The 22,614-nt window shown below is 45.2% G+C and overlaps 1 protein-coding gene across 1 annotated transcript in view; it reads right to left on the bottom strand.

Annotated features, from left to right (window-relative positions):
• The window catches only part of BBS4 (Bardet-Biedl syndrome 4), a 481,469-nt gene that overhangs the window by 223,429 nt on the left and 235,426 nt on the right, over positions 1-22,614 (bottom strand). Inside the window, exon 5 of the mRNA XM_086959248.1 lies at positions 5,270-5,381. Coding sequence (XP_086815374.1) covers positions 5,270-5,381 — 112 coding nt within the window. The remainder of the gene's footprint in view (positions 1-5,269; positions 5,382-22,614) is intronic.

The raw sequence follows: 22,614 nt of genomic DNA, 5'->3' as shown, positions 1-22,614 counted from the left end.
TCCACGATGATGCCACCGGTTGTGCCATACCTCTACTCAACTGGAGTACTTTCTACTGGCTAATCAGTAAGTGCTACCTCGTTGGGTAAATGTATAGTGCTTTTCCTACACTGCAGCTGCGTAAAGGGCCAGATGAATTGCCTCCAGTGACCGTGTGTGCCTGTAACTTTGGTCCCTTGAGTGAGCTGGCCATCAAAAAAAAAAAAATCCACCCGCGAGCAAATTTACACATTTTTCTGCAATTTTGCGAGATTCACGGTTCGCAAATCACGCGAGCGGAACGGATTTTGCAACCATACTTAATCTTTAACTGCATCCACAGCAAAGACTTGCTGGACCAAAGTTAAGGCAAACTTCTGAAAATTTGCCTTGAAGGGGATCAATCTGACGGTCCCTACAGGATGCCACAAATTTCTCCCACTGGCTCGAATAGATGAATTTAGTGAATGGGCGCCAAGCCACAATAATCACATCAACTCCAGCACACAAGTCAAAGTGCTCAGTTTTTATCACTCTGTCTCCAAAGATGTTGGTAGGCTGTCGCGTTTCAGGTGTAGGGCTCGGCCCTGTTGCTGAGACAGCAGGTCTTCCAAGAAACCACACAAGTAAGATGGCAAAAGCTAAGGCACAAAGGTCAGGGAACCATACTCTCCTAGCTCAATGAAGGAATTTCAAAATGACTTGGCCCTGATCTGTACTGACCTTCCTCAGAACTCAAGACAAGGGAGGCAGTGGTCAAAGCGGATATAGAGGTCGTGTGCTCCACTGCAGAAGGAATGCATCCCCTAGGAACCTTCTTGGAGGGAACTTCAGAATACAGTAATCTTGATAGTGTGTGTTCATATCAGTGGCAAATAGATCCAACCAAGACACAGCACTGGGCACAGATGTCTTTATTCACCCCAGGATAAAGATGCCATTTGTGGTCTGCCAGCTGACATCTGCTGAGCTTGTCCACCCGGGAAGCAACCTTGTGCCTTTACAATGACCGCATTGTTACAACGCGAGGTCATTACATCGACTTGCAGTAGATGACGCTCTAACATAAGGAATAGTATATTTTCCTATTCCAAGACCTTCCCTACTGTTGCGTAGGCTGGAAAAGTAAACTATATATTCTTAATGTTACAGCGCCATCTACTGCAAGTCGATGAAATGACTTGCGTAGTAATGGCACCGCGTTTTAACAACGTGGTCATAGTAACGACCACGTTGTTACCCTCCGTGTAGTAAAAGCATGCCTTGTAACATGCTATATTCTGTTCACCCTGGAGTACACTGGGCAGTCAGATGATTGGCTACCCTGGAAATTATCCCAACATTCCAGCCATCTCCAAAGGCACAGTGCTACCTGGCACAAGCTTCAAGACTACTCACCGCCCCTCTTGTTGCAATACCACATGGCGGTCATTTCATCAGGAGTTGTACAGAGATTGCCCTTGATGGATGGGAAAAAGGCTTATAAAGCCAGCAGATGGCGCAAATCTCCAGGAGGTCGATATGATTGTCTTTTCGACTAACCCCAACAGTATCCTAGCGCCTGGATACCCACATGGGTGATTAGCCGCGCTCTACAAATCCCAGATGAATGTTTGATATGAAGCACACTGGGGACCACATACTCCTCATTACCACCCCTTCAAGTGACCGTTCCAACACACAGAGGATGCATCCATCACGATTGTGATCTCTAGCTAGAGTAGGAAGAATACACTGCCACATGACAAGTTGGTGTTCAGTTACCATGACCAAAAGTCCTGGACTGCCTCCTTTCAGGTATAAATGTTGTCCGACAGACAGTCCTGGTGTAAGGCCCACAAGCGTCATCAATCAAACACACAGTAACAAGAAAAAGAATGAGGCAAGTATTTCAATCCACCTCAGTAGCAACCTCACGAGACCAGAGACTGAACCTGAAACATGAAGATCATATCCTAAATGTCCTGGACACGTTCCTGGGGTGGGAATGCCACTTTGTCATCCTATGAAGGGAATCCACTGTGTCTGCATCAGACAGTACTTCAATTTGCTGATGAAAAACTCTAGAGATAAAAGAAGGGCAAACGTTTTTTAGAAATTGTCTGCAACTGACTGCAGCGCGCCCGCCTTGAGCCGTCAGTCGTCAAGGTACCACTGTAAAAACCTTCGCAAACACAAGAAGGAATGAAGGTGAGGCTGAAGTGTAAAATGGGACTTTGGAAATGCTCCTACCCCATCACGAACCAACAGTGGCATCAAAAGGATTACAATACGGGCACATCAAGGTACACTTCCTACAAGTCGAAGGATATATTAAATTACCCAGGTACAGGGCAGAAATTGCCTTGGCTGGCATTCAGGAGACAAAGAGCCAAAATCGGCCTGGGCTTTCCATCCTTTTTGGGCACCGGGCACTAGCAGGGTAACAACTCTCCCTTTCCTGATTTCGGTCCCCTTGACTACTTGACCTTCTGCAAACGTATGGCAACATGATCCACTGACCCTGGAATAGGAATGAGGGGGATACAAGGAGGGGTGCTAAAACTGGGTGGGTATATCCTTTTTAAACAATTTGCAGCAACCACAGATCGGAAGTGATCTATTCTCTGCTGGGCAGGGAAAATCGAACTTTGCCCACCACTACCTATGCATGGTCCTACAAGGGAAAGTCAAGCTCGGAGGCTTCGAAGCCTCAATGGTGGATGAGGAGGCAGAGTGCTGCCTTTGGTGGTCCACAAAACCACAGCCATCACCACATCCTCTGGAGCTGTAAAAAGTCTGGGGGCTGGTGGTGAAATTGTTCAAAGGTCACTGTTGTTCATGTGCTGGACACCGCGAGTAGCCTCAGAATTATTTTCTGCATTGTTGGTGAAAATGCCTCGATTAATTGAAGGGCATGTCCATTACAGATGTCCGAATATCACCAAAAAAACAGTATCTCACAATGAGGCATTATCCCTTATGAAGACACTGATGCCCATCACTTGGCCCACACAGTCTGCTGTTGTGAGGTCAGCCCTCAAGATATACAAAGCGTTCTCTCCGTCCTGAATTGTTTAGGCAAGGACGTTCCTGAACTCTTCAGGGGCAGCTGACAAGATCTCATTGTCCATGTCATTGAACCAGGTCACAGTGTTTGAGAACATAAGGACCAATCTGGCGAGAACACCATTTTTCCAAAGTGTCAATGTGCTTTGACGGATCCTATACGGCCGTGCCGAAGGAAACGCATTAGGGTTGACCATAGTTGTGGAAGCTGCAACCACCAAGGTCTTGGGGTTGGGTACTGGGTCAGTAAGCCTGGATCAGCACTGACTGTCATATTTCGTCTAGCAACCGGATGACTGACAGGAGGAGTCCGACCAAGGCCTCATTCAAGCAGCCATTAAAGCTTCTGTTATGGCCTCATGAAGGCAGAAAGTGCTTTGATGCAGCAGGCCAAGGCTGTAAGATTTTCATCAAGACTGCTTTTGCTTCAACTGTGGTGAGTTGTACATCAAGTAACAATCAAGTAAATTAAGCTGCCTTGCAGACAACCACCACAAAGAAGTACTTTCCTCTTTAGGTGAACCTGGTGGATATTCTAATTCAGTCTCAGAATAATAGTCCAACCCACTACAATTTGTAAGTTCACAGATGATCCAGAATCACTACAGTGAGGGGAGAGCAAGTTGTTGCCTCATCATTGCATATTATGTTCTGAAGACCCTGAACTACATTAAAAAAAGATAGCGGAAAAGGCCCACACAGCCATACAGTACTGGTCTAAAAAGGAGAGGCTGGGGATCATCCAAAGTTGGGGGCTGAGCTTTGGTGATTTAGTTTGCTCTTGGTCTGGGATCGTCATTGGGGCCAGCACCAGTGCGTCCATGACCAGCTTGTCCTCATGGGCCAAATTGTGGCTGGCACTGGCAAGGAAGCGGGAGGAGGGTCCTTTGGGGTCAGTGCTGCGGAAGGACCTGGCAGTGGAAGTGAGACTGGTGGTCCCCGAGAATCCATGGTACCAGAAGACGCTGCAGAGGAAGCAGGCAGCAACTGGAAGCACAGCTTCTATAAAGACCTCTAGGTGCTGCGGTGTCGACAATGACACAGGGTCCAAAAGGCATGCCAAAACCAGCCTCGGAATACTTCTGAAGTCAAAAAACAACTGAGGAGTTGGGCATTTTGAAAGCACAGTGCTTGGCTTTTTGCCTATTCTGAAGTGGCAAGAAGAGGACAAATCCCTCGTAGCCTTCTTACACTTATGGTGTGACTTAGTCTTGGATCGAGATCAAAACTTGGTGCGGAAATGGCCTCGTTATTTGGAGTAGGATCACTGACTAACATGCAAACACTTTCTATGTTTCATAATGTTGAGTTTCTCTTTCCTGACGAACTTCAGGCATGTTCAGGCAGGTACACCTGGCACACAACTTCAAATTGTGATGGAACCTAGGCGTCACAAACAAATATTGTGCGGATCAGAGATTGACGTGTTCTTACTGCTCTCGAACCGAACCGTGGTCTGGAACATGTTGCCTTGGGGGATGAGATATTCTGCCTGGCACCTGTTTATCATTGGAATTTGGCATCAGTACAATTAACGATGTTAGGAGGAAAGCTCCAGATCTTGATAGAAAGGAGGCGGAAAGAAAGTATTTGATGTCAGTTTGCCATGTACCTTGTGTGGGAACAATTGCCATTGATAATCCAGATCCAGTCTGGTGCATGAGATACTAACAATGAGTTATCTGTGGTTACAAGTATCCATCAAAAGAAATAATCTTAAAGTGGAAATCCCCCAGCAAGAAGCCTAGTGAATGCCATGTAGAGTGTTTCAAACATTAAAAGTGGTATGGTCCGAGTCACAAATCAAATTATCATATTTGATAAAACAGCCATCTTCTTTTCGCAACTGTCATTTGTACAACTTGTTTGTTACGCACTATGTTGGTGTCAGAGTGTATTGTGGTTGGGACCTGCTTGCCCCGCATACTAGCCAATATCATACTGCTGTAAATACTTTCCCTCTGTATACCCTTGTAAGGATGCATTCAGATTGTTCTTTACAAGCGTGTACAAGATGAAACAATCTTGTGTCAATTTTACCTGTAGTGATGTGATTCACTTCTAGGAAAGGTGACGTTTACCTATAATTGTAATTAACTCTTAAACGTTTAATAAAACAATACAAAGAAAGGACTCAAACTAAATCATGGAATTAGTTTATGAAGCTTTATAGAGGAATAGTTTAACTAGGACATGCCAGAAAATGTATTAGTCTCGTTAATGGCAAAAGGAAAGCACTTACAACGATCGAGCCACTTGCTTCAAGTTGTCACTGCTCTGGGGATTGAGAATTGCACAAGTCTGGAAAAGTTCCAGCGATTCCTGAATCTTCCCTTCCAAGCGAAATATCAGTGCTAACAAATACAAGAAAAACCCATACATTTAGTCAAACAAGTCTTGACAGTTAGATTGCTAGATACAGGAGACACACTTACAGTAATTAACCTTTTGAAAATAATACACTTAATTTAGCTGTATGTTTACTTTGAAGATACTAGTCCAACAACTACTGTCACTTAGTTACCAGTAGTACTGCACTCAAAAAGCAAGTCAGCCCCCACAGAAAGACAGCTGGTCACGAAAAGTTACTTGGCTGTAACCCTAGATCTAAATCTTCATTAAATTGACAAACATAGAGTATCCCTAGTTGAGAGCAAGATCCCAGATATGTGTATTTCAATAAAGAAAATTCTCTTCCCACAGTAATTCGATTTTACATGTTCTTGTCAAGGATAGCCTTTTAATGTTGCTTCTAAAAAACAGCAATGAAAATTAAGTATATTAAGCTATTAACGGGATTAAACCCACCTTTTCACCTAAAAGGAGAAATTACAGGAAACGTATATAGACAACCTTTAGATTCCACTTTAAAAGGGATTCAATACTGTCACTTTACGTCATGGGGTTGTTGCAGCATCCCAGAGTACAGTGCAGTCACAAAAGTAGACATTTTATTTCAGTAGCAAGATAGAAAGTCTCAATCACTGTGGGGGGGAGGTTAGTTTGATTATGAACTTATTGAAAATATCTATGATGGCTACCAAGGTCATTTAATTGTCCTTTTCTATTAAACAATGAATACAAAAGCAATCTCATCTTGGGACCTGGGAAAGTAAGGGAATTAGCCGAATACATGTTAAAGTAATTCACATAGTGCACAGAATTCATTTAAATAAACTCCACAGAGGCCTGACCTATTTGTATCTAACTGGAAAAAGAATCTAATGCATACTGCCTGAAGTTGATAAGACTGATTAACTTGTGGGTGCGACAAAATATGCATTAATGGAAACGTTTCTGAGGAGCATAGCAGTTTTAGCCACAGCTGAAATAAATGCCATCAGATTTGTAATTATAACATTACTGGAAACTACTGGAAACTGCAAAGGTCTTAAATGTAATTATCTTTTCGAGCTTGTACAGAATCCTCCTTAGAAAAATTGAACATTCTGATTTTTAACATCCAGTAGTTATTTGTTGATGTGATTATTCTGGCCTGGAAGACTATGTGTATGTCTAAACTTCTGAATGGACAGAAGACGGCTAGTGAAATAAGTTGTAATGGCCCCATTATGAGGTAACACGAGAGGTATCACCGGCAGAGTTTTCTTTGTTTTCTCTTCTTTATTAAAGAGCGATGAAAAAAGGTGATTTGTATCTTATACGGAACCAATACATTTTCTTGTCTTCGACTACTTTAGAACTCTCACTTTTAAATCATTGCATTACAGTCTCACTTTCAGATCAATACACACACACAAATACATTTCTACAAGTACCTCTGCATTCCACCTAGGACTTATTTAAGGAAGAGAGTTTTAGCAGAGATGGTGTCTCCGTGGATGACTGCTGCCCAGGCCCCATCTCAAATAACAGCTCCGTGGCAGTCACGGATTTGCCCCACTATCTGTTCTAATCTCTGCTCAGAACTGCACTAAAATGCCGTATGGAGTGACTGCGAGCGGCTGGCAGTCGGCGTAGAGCGACCTCTGCCGTCCTGGGCTGCGACTGGAGGAGGGAGAGCTACCTGGGTGTTGGGCGCCGAGGACTAGCGGCGTGTGGAGACGAGGCGGCCTTCCTCAGGGGGTAGTTGAAACGACAGGCGAGTGTCCCAACCAAATCCAAACACGAAACCTGATCACGGCTCCGATCTGAACGCATCTGCCACCCGCCCTGTCTGCCTGGATACAATGGTACGTGGGGGGCCTGTAGACAAAAAAGCAGGCCTCATGTTGACGTTAGTGTAATATTGGGCCTCAGGCCCACATTGCAGTAATGATGGACACAGACACCAGGGGCTGTATAGAAGTAACTGGCCAAGAGCACGTGCACCCGGACCCATTTATATGCGGGTCACGTCACTCGTGATGCCTGTGGTGGATGGGTGTGGGGTGTCTGTGTGCCCACTCCCATAGGGGGGGGTAGTTACTAAACCAGTGCCTGTCGAGACACTAGAACGTGTCTCGCAGGACACAACATTCCTCCAAAACTTTAATGACAATAAAAACTCAAAATTTCAACTTGTAGGAATAACTAACAGTGAAATGTACACCACAGGGTCCATCAGTTTCTCGAGGCCGGCATCAGAAAGACGGTCGACAAGGGCTGGTGAGTTTGACTGTAGCAGGATGCTCTCAACAGATGTTCATTATTTAACCTGATCAGTTCAGGACACAAACTCTTGCTTGAAGATGTCATCTGCGCACTAGGAACGTGCCAGTGTAATCATGTCCTTTAGTCGCTCGTGACATCCGTCCGCCGACCTGGATGATGGTATGTAGTGTGTAACAATAGTTCATTTACTGGGTGCGTCAAGATCATGGTGGTAGTCCATGGTGAAAGCTCACTGGATTGTTTCTAGATCGCCCGAAGTCTCTCTTAGGCTGTCTTACTGTGTCCGGTGACCTGTTGGTGGGGCAATGTCTCCTTCAGCTCTCCCGCCTGGGGAGGACCTTCTTCCGGCTTGCCACATGACTGCTGGTGGGCTGCGATTGGGGCTGCGAATGTGCCGGCTGGGGGCTGCTGCAAGACGCTGATGAGCCAGTAGCCAGTCTCTCGCACAAACCTCAAGGGTGTATGGGTCTTGGTCAGGACATGCTCTCTCTGCCGCAGTTCGGGTTAGCAGTTAGCCTCTAAGTTTTCTTGTCGGCTGGTTTGGCACTAGTGAAGGACTCCACTCCATGTGTCTTCGAGACGGTGTCAGTAGACCCAATTGATGAGGGCTAGGCATGGTATCATTGCCAGCCGTGTGGTGAATCAGGACGAAGGCGGGTGACTATTTGCCTTGATGGGCGTAGGCGTCTAGTCTGGAGTTGATCGCCTGAGGCAGGGATTGGCCAGGTACCCCTGTGTTCTCTGGTGAGGTACTTGCATTTGTCTACATGGACTTCTTGGGCTGTTGGGACTTTGATAAAGGAGGAGTGATGAACGCGCTGAGGAACGTACGACTTGAGACTCGGTTCGCGCAGGCTGTGCGGCTTACTCTCGGACTCCTGCTGTGCGGTTGCCAGTTCCTTCTCGGGTCATCCCCCTCTCCCCTTGCTGTCGCTGTGTCAGGGCACACTCCTGTAGTAGCTTGGATTTTCTTCATCGTCCGGCCCTGCCACTCACGACTTCCTCTTCTGACCTCAGGTGGTTGTCCGATTCTTGCTGTAGACCCTCCGGTCACACTGCCACGTTTCTTGCTGAGTGCGGTGTCATGGACTTGGCACTGATGATCTAGCTGCCATCGAACCTGGACGACAGGTGGCAATGGTTAACTAGGAGAGGAAGTTTCTGGATGGACGTCGTAGCCACGTGACTGCCTCTTCTGAATCTTGGCTTGCACCTCTGGCATTTGCGGTCAGGAGCAGGGATGCCACTTGACTCCAACTCCCGACAATTGGGCTTGACGCTCTCACTGTGAAGCGATGGGAGCAACGCAGTTTGCGCTTGCGGCGGCTTACGTGTGGTTCTCCCTTGGTGCTGTCGCCAGGGCCGTCGGTGCGCCATGGTGGCTGTCTGGTGTCTTCGGAGGTGTTCTTGGCTTGTGGTTCTCCGAGCCCTTGTGCTACTCCTCTCGTTGTCTTTGACGCACCTGCGTTTTTCCAGTTCTTCTGGGTGACCAGATTTCCACTCTTCTTTTTCTTCTCCGGGTGCAGTGACATGCACCATGTTCTAACAAGGCCAACGGTCCTCTTAACTTCAATGGTCTCCGGACCATACGGGCGAATCTTCAGTCGCTCTTCTCAGCTGCATGGCAAGCAGCCACTCATCGGGTGCTCATTCTTCAGGCAGCTTTTTTTTTTTTTGAATGAATGAATTCTTTATTGTATAGTTAATAAAAACCGTTACAAAATATAAAATACCACAATGTTTAAAAAGCAGGGAGTTATCACTGCTATATGACAGATAACGTTTATAAAATGAAAATAGGATTCCAACTTCAGGATAAACTTGTCAAGAACCATGGCTCAGTCACATATATAAGGAGATCATGTTGCAGGTTCAAGTCTTTGCCAATAGCCCTCGCTTTTTCTCAAGATTGGCAGTAAATTCGACTGCTCTGCAAATGAATTGAGGATCCACTGAGCATAGGATTTGTACGATCGCAGACCGACAGGTGCGAATTCCATGTTCCTTGACCTTGGCCTTTAGCCAACTCCGACGTTCCTGAATCAGAACAGGACAAATGCAAATCAGATGGATGAGGTCTTGTCTTCCTGCGCCACATAAATCGCATTCCTTACTTTCTTGGGGCCTCAATTTCGGTTGATCAGCATTTGTTGGAGGTTACCTAGCCTTAGATTCAGGTATTTACGTTTAATAAAAGGCGAAAAAGCGAGGTCTAGATAGGCTGCCGGTACAGGCTTTTTATATGATTGAATTGTCATCCAGGCGTGGGATTGAGGACTAAAGGTTAACTTGTCGTTGAGCAACAAGTGCCTGTTGGCAGCCTTCTTTACCATCTGTTTGAATGATAGAACTGGAAGCTTGGTTTCCCAAAGTGCTGCCAACTTGGTCGTTTCTAGTGATAGTCTTAAGTACTTGGCATAGTGGGAGCTGGGACACTGTTGATTGCTTCCCACATGGCACAATAGACCTCAATTACCTGATTCATCCAGACATCGTACTAAAGTTTAACAGTCTAATACTTTTTCAGCAGCACTTGGGATTGCAAACCGAATTCAAGTCTTACTTGTGCAGGAGATGCGTTGTTTGGTAAGGCGAATACACGCTTGTAGACTTTCGTTTGTATTTTGTCCATGAGCTGTGCACTCTTACCATGATGTAATACACTCCCATATGCTATTGTTGGGAGTAGCTTAGGCACTGAACGGAGGTGTCTAGGTCATCGCCCCTTAAATGAGAGGCGCTCACAAAAATTCAATTAGTGAAAGAACACCATTCACAAAAAACAAGTGGTTGAGCGTCGTTGTAAAGAAATTCTATCCAGAAAACAATAATAGAGAGTTTACGGTCCTGATGAGAACCCCATAACAAAAGGGGGTTCGAAACGCGTAGACCTTACTATTGTTTGAACCATAAGTATAATATAAATTCTATTTGTATTTGGATCGATTTATTTAAAAAACTGTATACTATGGTTCTTGTATAAAATTATATAAATTGTACAGAAAATATTTTTGCTATCGGAATAATTGAGTGTGTATGTGTTTGATGTGAGAAATTTGTTGGGAGAGAATGTGTATGAAAGTAATGAAAGGGTTTAATGTTGTAAAAAGTGTATGTATATAGATTGATGTTTTGTTGAAAAAAATGTCTTTGAACAATGAATAAATGGCTAAAATAAATGAAAAAATGACAAAGTAAATCAAAATCAAAATCAAAGAGATTGATTCAAAAAATAGACTCCGCTTACATAGCATTTAATTTGTATGTGGTTGATACAAATAGGGATTGTGATTCATATTGGCAGCACTGGCAGTTGTTTTTAGTATTATTTAGGCAGGGTTTGGCCTTGCTGCCTGGGAGCCCATACCCAGTTACGTGTATCCACTGATAATATGTGTTTTGTCATTTGGCCAAGGTTTCGTTGATCTGTGACTTTCATAGTCCTTTGCGTTAACATGCAGATATTTAGCTATTTGATTGTAAGCATCGTTCTGGGTTTGCGTAATTGACATACTAGCCGTAGCCTTTACTTCCCGGTCTGCTCGTTTCGGACCGGCCAGTTCTAAGTGATGCCCATATTCCGCGGCGGCAATCACAGGGCAGGGTCCTAGCCTTTCTACGTTTGTTATTTCTGTGCTTTGTTGCATTACATTATTATCTGTGGTTATCGTTACTTGTATTTGATCGTGAGTGTTTCTGTCCACCTTTGTTGTTATTTGTCTGTTTTTGTTGTTACTTTTCCCTGATGTGGGATTGGCGCTTGGAATGGTGATCAGAATAGAGGGCGCTTTATGATTCATATCCGCACCTGTAGCGACCACACATTGGAGTCCACGATTGCTTGCCTCGTACCTGTAATGTTCGTGGCCAATTATGGAGTACTTTTTATCCTCATATGGTGTACGTAATTTTTGGCGGGGGTTGAACCCCGTTTTTTGCGGCTCGCACTGCAGACTCTTTAGAGTTTTATTTAATTGTGCAACGTTGCTGGCCCCTTGATCCGTGCTCCATTCTATACAACTTAAGGCAGTCTAACTCATGCGATCAATGTTGGTGGAGTTCCCAGCTCCTAAGGTTTTAGCTAGGGCATCCCCCTCTGTGTGCGTAGATGTTTTTGGTGATGTCATATGGGCCGGATCATTAGGGCTTTTAATCATGGGTTTTTGTCCCTCTTCTTTGGGTAAACTCTTCTGATCTTTACATTCATTTTCTACCCTTGTGGATGGCTGTTGTGTCCCCTCTTTAGTATTAGATTCATGTTTTGATTTTGTTTTGGCCCGATCAAAGATGGAAAAATTAACCAGCGACTACTTATTTGCAGGTAAACAATTTGACAGCTGATTTCTGTTTTTTCTTGCCCGTTTTTTCTGCCGCTTAGTTAGACCTTTCTGGATTTTTTGATTTTTTGCCCCATCCTGGTTGGATTGATCTATTGCTAGTAATTTGAAACAGTTGTTTTGTCCAACAGAAGGAATAACATGTGTTGTTTTCGGTTCCTCTGTTATTTTATCAAATATAGTTGTTGGTTTATTTTGTTTCTTTGTTTGGTCTGCTATTTGCTGTACCAGTGCTATTAATTGGTCTGCGTTGCTTTTTCAGCTTTAGCTATATAATTTTTTTGTATGTTTTTACAATGGTCAAAAGAAATAAGATCGCTTCCAGCTGGTGTACTGTTATTGCTCTAGTTGCAGAGGCCGCCGCACCCTCCCGTAAGAGTGGGGGAGGCTTGAAGGCCGGCGCCATAACCCTCGTGGTGCCACTAGCGGGGGTAAACTGGTTCTGGGCGCTTTGATGCGCCCAGGAACCAGCGGAAGCGGGGTGCGCACCAGCCACCCGACCGGAAGTGACCTGTTGACCTGAGGGCCCCCAAAGGGCGCCCAATGGTCAACCTGGCTTTGTTTGAACCCCCCAATCAGGGGGACTCACCTGAGGCCTGCATGGAGGGCTCAGGAGGATTTAAGCGACGCCCCCTCCCAGCAGAAGCACAACGCCTTCGAGGAGCTGGGAGAACGGCGCAACAACAACAACGACTGAAGGAAAGAGGCGACGCGGCGAAGGACGAAGCTGAAGAAGGCGAGGCCACGGTTGGAAGATACAGGTCATCGTCTCCGAAGACGCCTCGTGGAGTACGGCGCGCCGTGCCAGCTCCTCCGAAGCAAATACCAGGAAAAGCGGCAACAAGCTCAGAGCCCGGGGTAAGCACACGCAATTAGCTGTGCCCCAGCCGACGGCCTGACGCAGACAAACCAAGAAGCCACACGGAAGTGCGCAGACGATCACGACATGTCGGAGGGCCAGCCAGACGAGAGGGCAGAGGTACTGATGAAGATCCGTGAATTAGCGGCCATCCACGGTGACGACTGGCTCCACCCTCACTTGGGTAAAGGGAAAGAAAACAGACCGGTGGAACAGGCAGACGAAGAACCAGGGCCTTCCGCACCCAAGAAGCTAAAAAACACGCCGATGAAGAGAACATCCAAGAGGAATCCTCCGAGGAAAGTACGGCAGAAACCTCTTCCGTCGAGACCGGAGGACAGCGACCAGGGCGAGACGACCAGCAAAAAGAAAAAGGGTGAGCATATTAGTGACATCGTAAAGGAATGTTTAAAATCGCTGGCGCCGGGGCTACTTAGTGGCACAGGGCAAGGAGTGGCAGGGCCTAGGGAGCAGCGAGCTGAGGAAGCGGCAGGTCTCACGTGGCATATGGTTGATCCGGGGTGGGCCCGACAAACAAGTGCAGGTAAGCTTGTCCGCCCAAGGTGAACAGATTTCCCCGCTACCCGGGTGGGGTTACAGCCCCGTTTTGGGAAGCCCACCTCCGAGCGGGGTAGTCAACGATCATTACATCAGGCCATCCCCTGGTCCGGCGTCCCTGACTACGAAGGCCACCTGCTTGGCATGTCTCATCCCTCTTGCAGTAAAAGAGAGGATATGGCGCAAGGAATTCATAGACATATTTTCGCTGCTAGAAATTCAGCTAGAGGGGCTCGATCTAACTACGTGCGACAGGAAGGAGGAGGACAGGAGAGAAAGGCGCGGGGCCAGAAAGGAGCGCAATTTCGACAATTGGCTAGATGCGTTCAGAATCATGGCATGCATTATAGTGGAAAGGTTCCCCCATTGCGCTGCTGACTTGTGGCTATACGAGGCCAACATCCACCTAGCACAGAGGCAGTTCCCTGGGGATGCCTGGTTAGAGTACGATAAAGGGTTTAGATTAAAAATGCAGAGGCACCCCGAAATGGAGTGGAATGAAGAGGATGTATCGGGTTTCATCCACAAGATGCTTACGGCTAAGGAGGTTAGGTCCTGGGCGGGCAAAAGCGACCAGCCCTTTCGGAGCTCATACCAAAAGGGGAGGAGTGGTACATGCCAGAGGCGGTCGAACGGGAGATCGTACTCCCCAACCGCAGCTAAGGCGATCTGTTGGAGATACGAGGCAGGGGACTGCTCATGGGGCTCCGCTTGTAAGTTTCAACACGCATGCGCCAACTGCGGGGGCAAGCACGCTTCCCCTGCATGCAAAGGTTCCAAACACGAATCTGTGGTAAATAAATTTACCTGATCAGTTTTTCCGTATAATTATCATTACAAGACAGCTCATTCAAATGAGAGGCAGAGTCCGTGGTATCTGAGTCATACAGGGTTTAATGAAAAACCTCGAGGTTGGATATCATGTTCCGTCACCACTAGGGTTCGGGAAGGGACAGTCAACGTTTTATTAACATTACACATTATATATAGTAAAGTAACATAATTGAATCCAATACAGTAGGCGTAACAGGTGAAAAAGAGCGAGATAAGAACATATGTGCGTAACAGGGGGGCGTGAAAGAAGGCGTGTAATAGGCGTACACGGAGGCGTATAACGTGAACGTAATGTGGACGTCACAGAAAGTGTCATAAGTGGGTGTATGCACAGAGATAATCTGCAGAGTCAGCAGGAAGTGCGGATGCGCGCGCAGCTAGCATGACGTGACATAGACGTGTAACTGGGGAGAACTTTAACACTAGTAGAGGAGACAGAAGTTTGGGATGTCAGAACGACCTGGACCTATAACATATCTGGTATCTTATGTTTGGAGGATGTATTATCTGGAGTAAAAGGTCTCTCGGGCAGAGGCTATTCTATACTGAATGCTAGTGCGTGCATATGTGTCTACGTGTCTACGTGCAGGGCCATGGGCCTACTATGGCAACGGGAACTGTAAATTACTTGCATGGAAACAGGAAGGCTTGCTCTTTACTCTGCAGCCGGGGAGATGTTTACCTAAATCACTAGACAGGAATGTATTTTCGAGGAGGCTGAACAGATAACTTGAAGGCAAAATACTGTTTTGGCAGGCAGGCCAGGTTGAGCCAGGCACCGCTTCGCTTGGCAGGAAGTAAGGCAGAGGTCAGGGATACGTGTCCATGCTGCAGCTTTCAGAGGCAGAAAGCAGAAAGGGCTCGGAGACAGAAATCAGGGCCTAGCTCGGCAGAGCCAGGAAAAACGTAAAAGTGTACCATGTAAAGACGTTGGCATGGCATGGGTAGGAACTGAATTATCGATCCATTCATGGTGGATCTGAAAGAGGACATGTTAACGTTGGACGCAAATGTATTTGCGTCTTCATATTCGGTCATGGAGGGAAATTACATGTACTTATAAGCACGTACATGGAGACGTTGGGGTACACGTTAGGGGACATACTTGACCATAAAATTTCAATTACCTCATTCCCTCCTTGTCCCCTACGTTCCCTTCAGGATATATCAATCTTCATGAGTCCATCTATCTGTTCGTATAACATCATTTGCTCATCTTTTTTCATTCGGGCACGAGAACGTGGACTTGGATGGGGAATACATGTCGTGGCGCACAAGCCACAAATCGCTGGCCCACATTGTAGACATAGACAACAACTGAATACTATGAGTAGGATTATTCCAAGGAATGATAGGACTTTCCATCCCCAGGCTGATATCACGCTCCAGAGCCAACCGGACCAGGTCCAGGTGCCTGGATTCTGGTGTATCTGACTTGCAATCTTGTGGAGCCGAGTTATGGCTCTATATACTGACGGTGCGTTATTAGGAATGAAAACGCAACAACTGGATCCGATGACTCTACAAGCCCCGCCCCTATCTGCCAGGATGACGTCAAGGACGAGACGATTTTGAAGAACGACAAGTCTCATAGCAGACTGCTCTTCTGTTAAGTTGCCTAGAGCAAAAGTAGTTTCATTTACTACTGCTTCAAGAGTTCTGGTCAATTTACGTATTAGTTTACTATTTGAAACAGTTCCTAGATAAGGAAAGAATCCTTTATTGAAATCTGTGTATTGTTCCCATGTCGTTTCAGTGTAATCGACAATCGGGAGATCTCTCTTGGGTCTAATATGAATGAGATGAGAATTTCTATGGTAGTCAGGTGGGGCTAGAAAAACAGGTGGCAGTAGGAATGCAATGTAACAAGTACCATCCCAGTCTAGAGGTAAACGTATATAAGCTGTATGGCCACAAATGAAATAGGAATGTCGGGAAGCTTTGAATGTAGACTTGCCTTTATCACTGAATTCAATAACTGTATTACAATCGCTGTGTCCTAGATGTACTGAACCATTCTTTCTAACGCATAGGTCACCCTTCACTGGTAAAACCGATATTGAGGGTAAGTTCGAACTAGTTTCTGACTGGACATTCAAAATCATGAGGCTAAGTGTAAAATTACCTAATCCATATACTTCGTTTTCTAGATCGGTACCTGTCATCTGGGGAAGACCCTCCTTGTCTGGGAAACATGCCTTATTCATAACTGTATTCAGGTCTCCCCATATCCAATTACCTTGGGAAACTTTGGACTTACTATCTAACGAGGACATTAATGTAAACCATGCACCACATGAACCATTATGTGTAAACGGGTAAGGAAAAAGAGGCAAGGCTCCCATCATTTTCTGGTAGGGAGGTAGTCGGCCACATACCCAGCAATTAGTGGCATTGCTGGTCTGGTGAGAATGATGTAACATACGGATGAAAGAATGGTTACGCAGTGCAAGTCGATAAGAAAGTTCGTGCGGGGGCAGATCACTAAAGGTGTGGTCTGCAGTGTCATTGAAAGAAGAATGTGCTTGTATAGGAAAATATACGTGTAACACATAGCTTAGGCATATAATCGTAAGACTCAGAAAAAACATGACAAGTAAAGTCACAATACAACGGCTTCGGAGATTCTTCCAATATTTCAGTTTCTTGATCTCCTGTCTATCTCTCTCACTATGTGGGTCTATCTTGTACATGTCAGGAACCTGTCTAATCGCTTCACCCAGGGGGGGACTTAAACAATTAAACTGTCTGACTTACTAGACCTCAACTTTAATCTGTACTCCTGGGACGGAGTTTTCTCTACCAGGGGGAGTTTAGTATCAACGATTGGAATGCGGCAGTCCTGGGAAACAGTTTTTGGCGGAAGTCCATAATACTTCTTGACGTGGCTCGAGTGGAGCCAACTTTTTCTGCCTTCGAGTTTGACTGCAGTCCTTGTGGTCATCAAAACGATCTTAGGTTCCTTCCAGCGGGGCTCCAGAGGGCTCGACCGGTCAAAATTGCGAACGTAGACGTAGTCACCAGGGACGATCTTGTGTGGCTTCACCTCGGTGTTGTCTGGAAAGGCTACTGCGACCTGTGAACGACATGATTGTAGTGCAGACATCAAGGAAGCAAGGTAATCTGTCAGCATAGTACTGTCAACATTGGTTAATTTACGGGGCAGAGGCGTCCTCCACATATTCGGTGGCCGGCCAAAAACCACCTCATACGGGGATAGCCCTGTCCTAGAATGGGCTACCATTCGCATATAGAAGAGAGCAACTGGAAGGGCTACTATCCAGTCTACTCCTTTTTCTGCACAGACCTTGGCAAGACGTGTTTTCAGAGTCTGATTGTGTCTCTCTACTAATCCAGCTGCTTCGGGATGCCAAACACAGTGGAACTTCCATTGGTAACCTAGCAAAAGGGAAACTTGCTTCATGAGCTCGGACGAGAATGGCTGTCCGTTATCTGAATACACGACACGAGGCAAACCAAACCTCGGGAAAAATTCGTGAACCAACTGCTTGGCAGTGGTCACGGCAGTGTAATCTGGGACTGGATATGCTTCTGTCCATCGGGAAAGTGCACATACAACTACGAGGACATACTTGAATCCTCGACAACGTTCCATCTGGATGTAATCCATCTGGAGGACTTCAAAAGGGTGATCAGGAGGATGAAATCCACCTTGCTCTACGGGAATGCCTTTACCTGGGTTGAACTGACAACAGATCATGCAAGTACGCACTTTCTGTTTTGCTGCTGCTCGTAAATGCTTATTGAACCAAAGGTTTTGAATACTGTCTAACATAGCTTTTTCTCCTAAATGTGCAGGACTATGTGCTGTGTTAATGATAACTTGAACCATAGAGTCGGGGAGGAACCATGTGGCTTTTCCCTTCGTCATCCATCCCTTTTCTGTCTGGATCCCTCCTAGTTCTGTCCATTTCTTGATTTCGTCTGGAGTAGCATGTGTCTGTATGTCAATTACATCTAGTGCGGGATCCCTAACGGTCATGCAATGTGTCGGAACTACTGTCTTTGTCATATCAGTCATATGAGTATGAGTCTGAGCTGTATGCTTGGCTGTTCGATCTGCCAGATCGTTACCCTGGGAAATTGTATCTGTGACTTTCGTATGTGCTTTACACTTCATGATAGCTATGGCTGTAGGCAAATGTATTGCTTCTAACAGAGCTTGAATGAGGGGACCGTGCTGTATCTTGGCACCGTGGGAAGTTAAAAAACCTCTCTCTTGCCAAAGGACTCCGAAGTCGTGTACAACTCCGAACGCATAACGGGAATCTGTGTATATGTTAACCTTCAGGTTCTTGGCTCGAATACAGGCTTGGGTCAGAGCGATGAGTTCTGCTGCTTGAGCAGACAGGGTGTCAATACGATGTGTTTCTATGACTTCAGTTTCAGTGGTCACTGCATATGCGGCCACTAACTCTCCTGTACTTGTTCTCATACATGAACCATCCACATAAAGTGTCAGGTCTGGATCTGGTAATGCGATGTCTGTCAAGTCTTGTCTGGGTTTTGTCATAGTGGTAATGACTTCCACACAGTCATGTGACATAGGGTCTGTTGTACTTAACGGTAAAAGTGTAGCAGGATTCAGTGTATTGCAGCGTCTGATTTCTATGTGTGGCTGGAATAACGTCAATTCATATCCTGTTAGTCGCGCTATAGTCAAGTGCTGAGTCTGTGTTCGGTTTAAAAGAACTTCCACGGAATGTGGAACTTGTACTGTCAATTGGTGTCCTAATACTATGGAATCACTTTGTCTGATTGCTAGAGCTGTTGCTGCAACTGATTTAAGGCACGCAGGCAGAGCCTGGGCTACTGGATCTAATGTACTGGAAAAATAAGCACATGGTTTGTGCGAACCTGCTTGATCTTGGGTGAGTACTGACAATGCAGTACACTCGCGTTCTGTGACAAAAAGTGTAAAAGGTTTGCTGTAACATGGTGTCGCTAAAACAGGTGCTTGACATAGGGCTTTCTTCAAGTCGTCAAAAGCTTGTGTATGTTCCTGAGTCCAAGGGAGAACAGTCGATGACGCTGCCTCCTGGGTTGTCAACTGTATAAGGGGCTTGGCTAGATATGCGTACTGAGGAATCCATTGTCTACAGTAAGAGGTGAGGCCTATAAAGGCCCGTACTTCCTTTTGTGTCTTGGGTTGTGGCATATGTACAATTAACTGGATGCGGTCAGGTGTTAGCTGTCTCCCCCTCTTGGACAGCAAGTGACCAAGGTAAACAACTTGCTGAACACAGAATTGCAGCTTCGAAGGAGACACTTTGTGTCCCTTGTCGGCCAGAAAATATAGGACTGTCAGAGATGCATGTTCACATTCTTGTTCACTTCGGGCGGTGATCAATAGATCATCGACCTACTGAAGTAGGGCAGTGTTAGCAGGCATGTGGTTACTGTCAAGTTGTCTTTTCAATGCTTGGCTATAGATACTCGGACTTTCCGTGAACCCTTGAGGTGCACGTGCAAATTTAAAGCTTCGGCCATTTAAACTGAATCCGAAAAGGTACTGGCTTTCCGGATCAATGGGAACACTAAAGAAGGCATTCTTGAGATCGATTACAGTAAAGAACACCGCTTCGGAATCAATAGCAGTCAATAGGGATGAAATATCTGGGACCACTGGAAACTGAGGTATGATACATTTGTTAAGCTCTCTAAGATCTATCACTAATCGATAAACTGGAGGTGCATTTGGATCAGTACGTTTAAGAATCGGTATGATTGGAGAATTACAAATATTGGAGTCAGTTTCTACAACTACTCCTTGAGCAATAAGCTCGTCAATAATTTTCAATAAGGCTGCTACAGCCTCAGGTGGCAACTTGTATTGTCGGATTCTGGGCAGAACAACACCTTCTCTAAGAGTAACACGATATGGTGTAATATGCATACAACCTACATCAGTCGGACCTTGTGCCCATAAATGCTGTGGTACATTCTGTAATCGGGGATCAAAATCTCTCAACACATAGTGACCCTTGAAGTCACGTAGAAACAATCTCACTCCTTCAGGAGAACAACAAATTACAGCTCCTAGAGCTTTCAGCGTTTTAATACCAAGCAGGTTTTCTGGACATGATTTCGTAAGCAAAAAATCTGTAGTACGGGACAATGGACCACCTGCAAGGGGAACTGGTTTCGATACTTCATTAACAATAGGTTTTCCTGAAAGTCCAAGGGAAACATTCTGTGAGCCTGAGAGGGGTGCCCCTGGAACCTCGTCATGACTAATGGTAGTTCTGCTTGCCCCTGTGTCAATCAAAAATTTTCTGTCTTTTCCTAATACCTGACTATGTACATAAGGACCATCTTGATCTACAGGAATCTCGATGAGAGGCAAACCTACTTCCCTCTCTAGGCTATTTCATGAATACTGTTGGTAATCTGGATACTCGGATTGTGCATACTGATACATCTGTTGTGTGACGTGTTGTGTTGCGGCAATGGGAGGTTGTGGAACAGCTACTGTCTGTTGCTGTGCATGTTGTGGAGCAGGTTGCGGATTCTGTTGAATATTCTGTTGAACATATTCTGGTCTAGGCTGACGTGGTCTTTCTTTCGTTTTGCCTGTAGCAATATTGTGTTTGAGAACGGCACAATCACTTATAAAGTGACCTGGTTGCTTGCAATAATTACAATTTCCTTTAACAGGACCTGTAGGACGACTAGTCTGTGTGTTCTGCATGTTACCCCTCTTCTGACCATCTGCTGGAACAGACTGGGCAACTAATACTTTCATTTTAGTGTCTTTCATGCGTCTTTGTTCATGATCGTGTTCCTCTCTGATTCTATTCTGGTGGTACTGTAACATTTGTAACATTTGGGAAGGCGTATTAGCTTGCCATGTACTTTCGACTTTCAATACCCTGTTCTTAACCTGGGGTAAGGAATTCTCAACCAATTTGGTCACGAAAAGATGTGGGAACGACTCGCTACTTGTTTTCAGGCCACTAATAATAATAAAACATTTCTCGAATCTAGAATAAAAATCACTAGTGTCTTCGTCTTGCTTCTGTTTGCAGGCTGAGATTGCATCCCAATCTTCCTTTTTAACTGTCAATAATCTAGGCAAAACCTGTACTAACAATCCTGGTAATGCTTTAGTTTTGTCCCCAAGACCTAAACCTGGGGTACGTCCTTTTTCTTCATCTTCTAATTCGGCCCAAATAATCTTTTTGTCTCCCACCTCCCATTCCTTTTCTTTCAGTTTTTCGTAAATCCCTGCTGGCAACAATACTTTTAACATTTTAAGAATGTCTGAATATGTGTAATCACCCATAAGTAACATGTCTTTTAATTCACGGTGAAAACCTGCAGGATCTTTATCGTGACAAGGTACAATTTTCTTCATTTCCAATAATTCCATTTTAGTCAAGGGAGTGTACACAAACACTCGTTCAAGCGTATCATCTGGCTTCCGGATTGGGTGTACTTCTCGTAAGGGATTTTGTCTGTCTAGGTGATATGGTTGTCTAACTGGGGGTGGAACGGAAACAAGACGTGGAGTCAGGAACGTTCTATATTTATGACGTTGTTCTAAAATGACATCAATTAAATCGGTACCTAGACCTCTCCATCTTCTCAGGAGTAAATCATGCAATAGATTATACAATGGACCTGGATCAGATTGTTGGTTTTCATACTGTGTAATGAGATGTTGGGTCATGTATATACCAGCTAATCGCTGTTCTTCTGGAGTAAGACTTAAAAACGTTTGCACTACTAGATCATCTTTATATATACTGTCATCCCCGGCCCATTGGACTGCTGACCGGGCTAGTTCCTGATCACGTAAGGTAGTGAGTTCATGATAACCTATTCTTTCTTTCAGGATTTTATCAGTAACTTGGAATATATGTTCAAGAGAACATTGCTCTGGTATCGGGGAAAGGTAACGTTTCTTGTTTTCTGGACGAATGGGTCTGTCAAAAGGACTACTTAAAGGATACTGTCTAGGAGGTTTCGCTCTACCTACATACGCTATCGTATCTTGCTGTACATCCGGACTCTCTAATTCTTCCTCCTCTGAGGACTCGTTTTTATCTGACTCAGCTGCCCTTTCGGCGTTCTGTCGGGTATGTATTGCTACTATTTCTTTACGGACCTTTCTAGACATAGCATCTATACATTTCTGTCTGTCATGTTTGCCTTCCGCAATATTTTGACTCCATTTTGTCAGTACTTTCATTTCTTCTTTAACAACACCTGTCTGATCTTGTTCCCTTATCAAACAATTAATCAAGAATCGTAATAGTAAACCTTGTGTCTCAACTTTCTGATATGCCATGGCTTCTCGAACACATTCTGGCATTTCTGGTAATAACATCAGATAATCTGTAACACGTCGTAGACGTAACG

The sequence above is a fragment of the Lissotriton vulgaris genome, chromosome 2_2 (genome assembly GCF_964263255.1).
Source record: "Lissotriton vulgaris chromosome 2_2, aLisVul1.2, whole genome shotgun sequence".
Lineage (NCBI taxonomy): Eukaryota > Metazoa > Chordata > Amphibia > Caudata > Salamandridae > Lissotriton > Lissotriton vulgaris.
The sequence above is the reverse complement of the archived record's forward strand: the minus strand, read 5'-3'. Positions and strand labels throughout refer to the sequence as shown.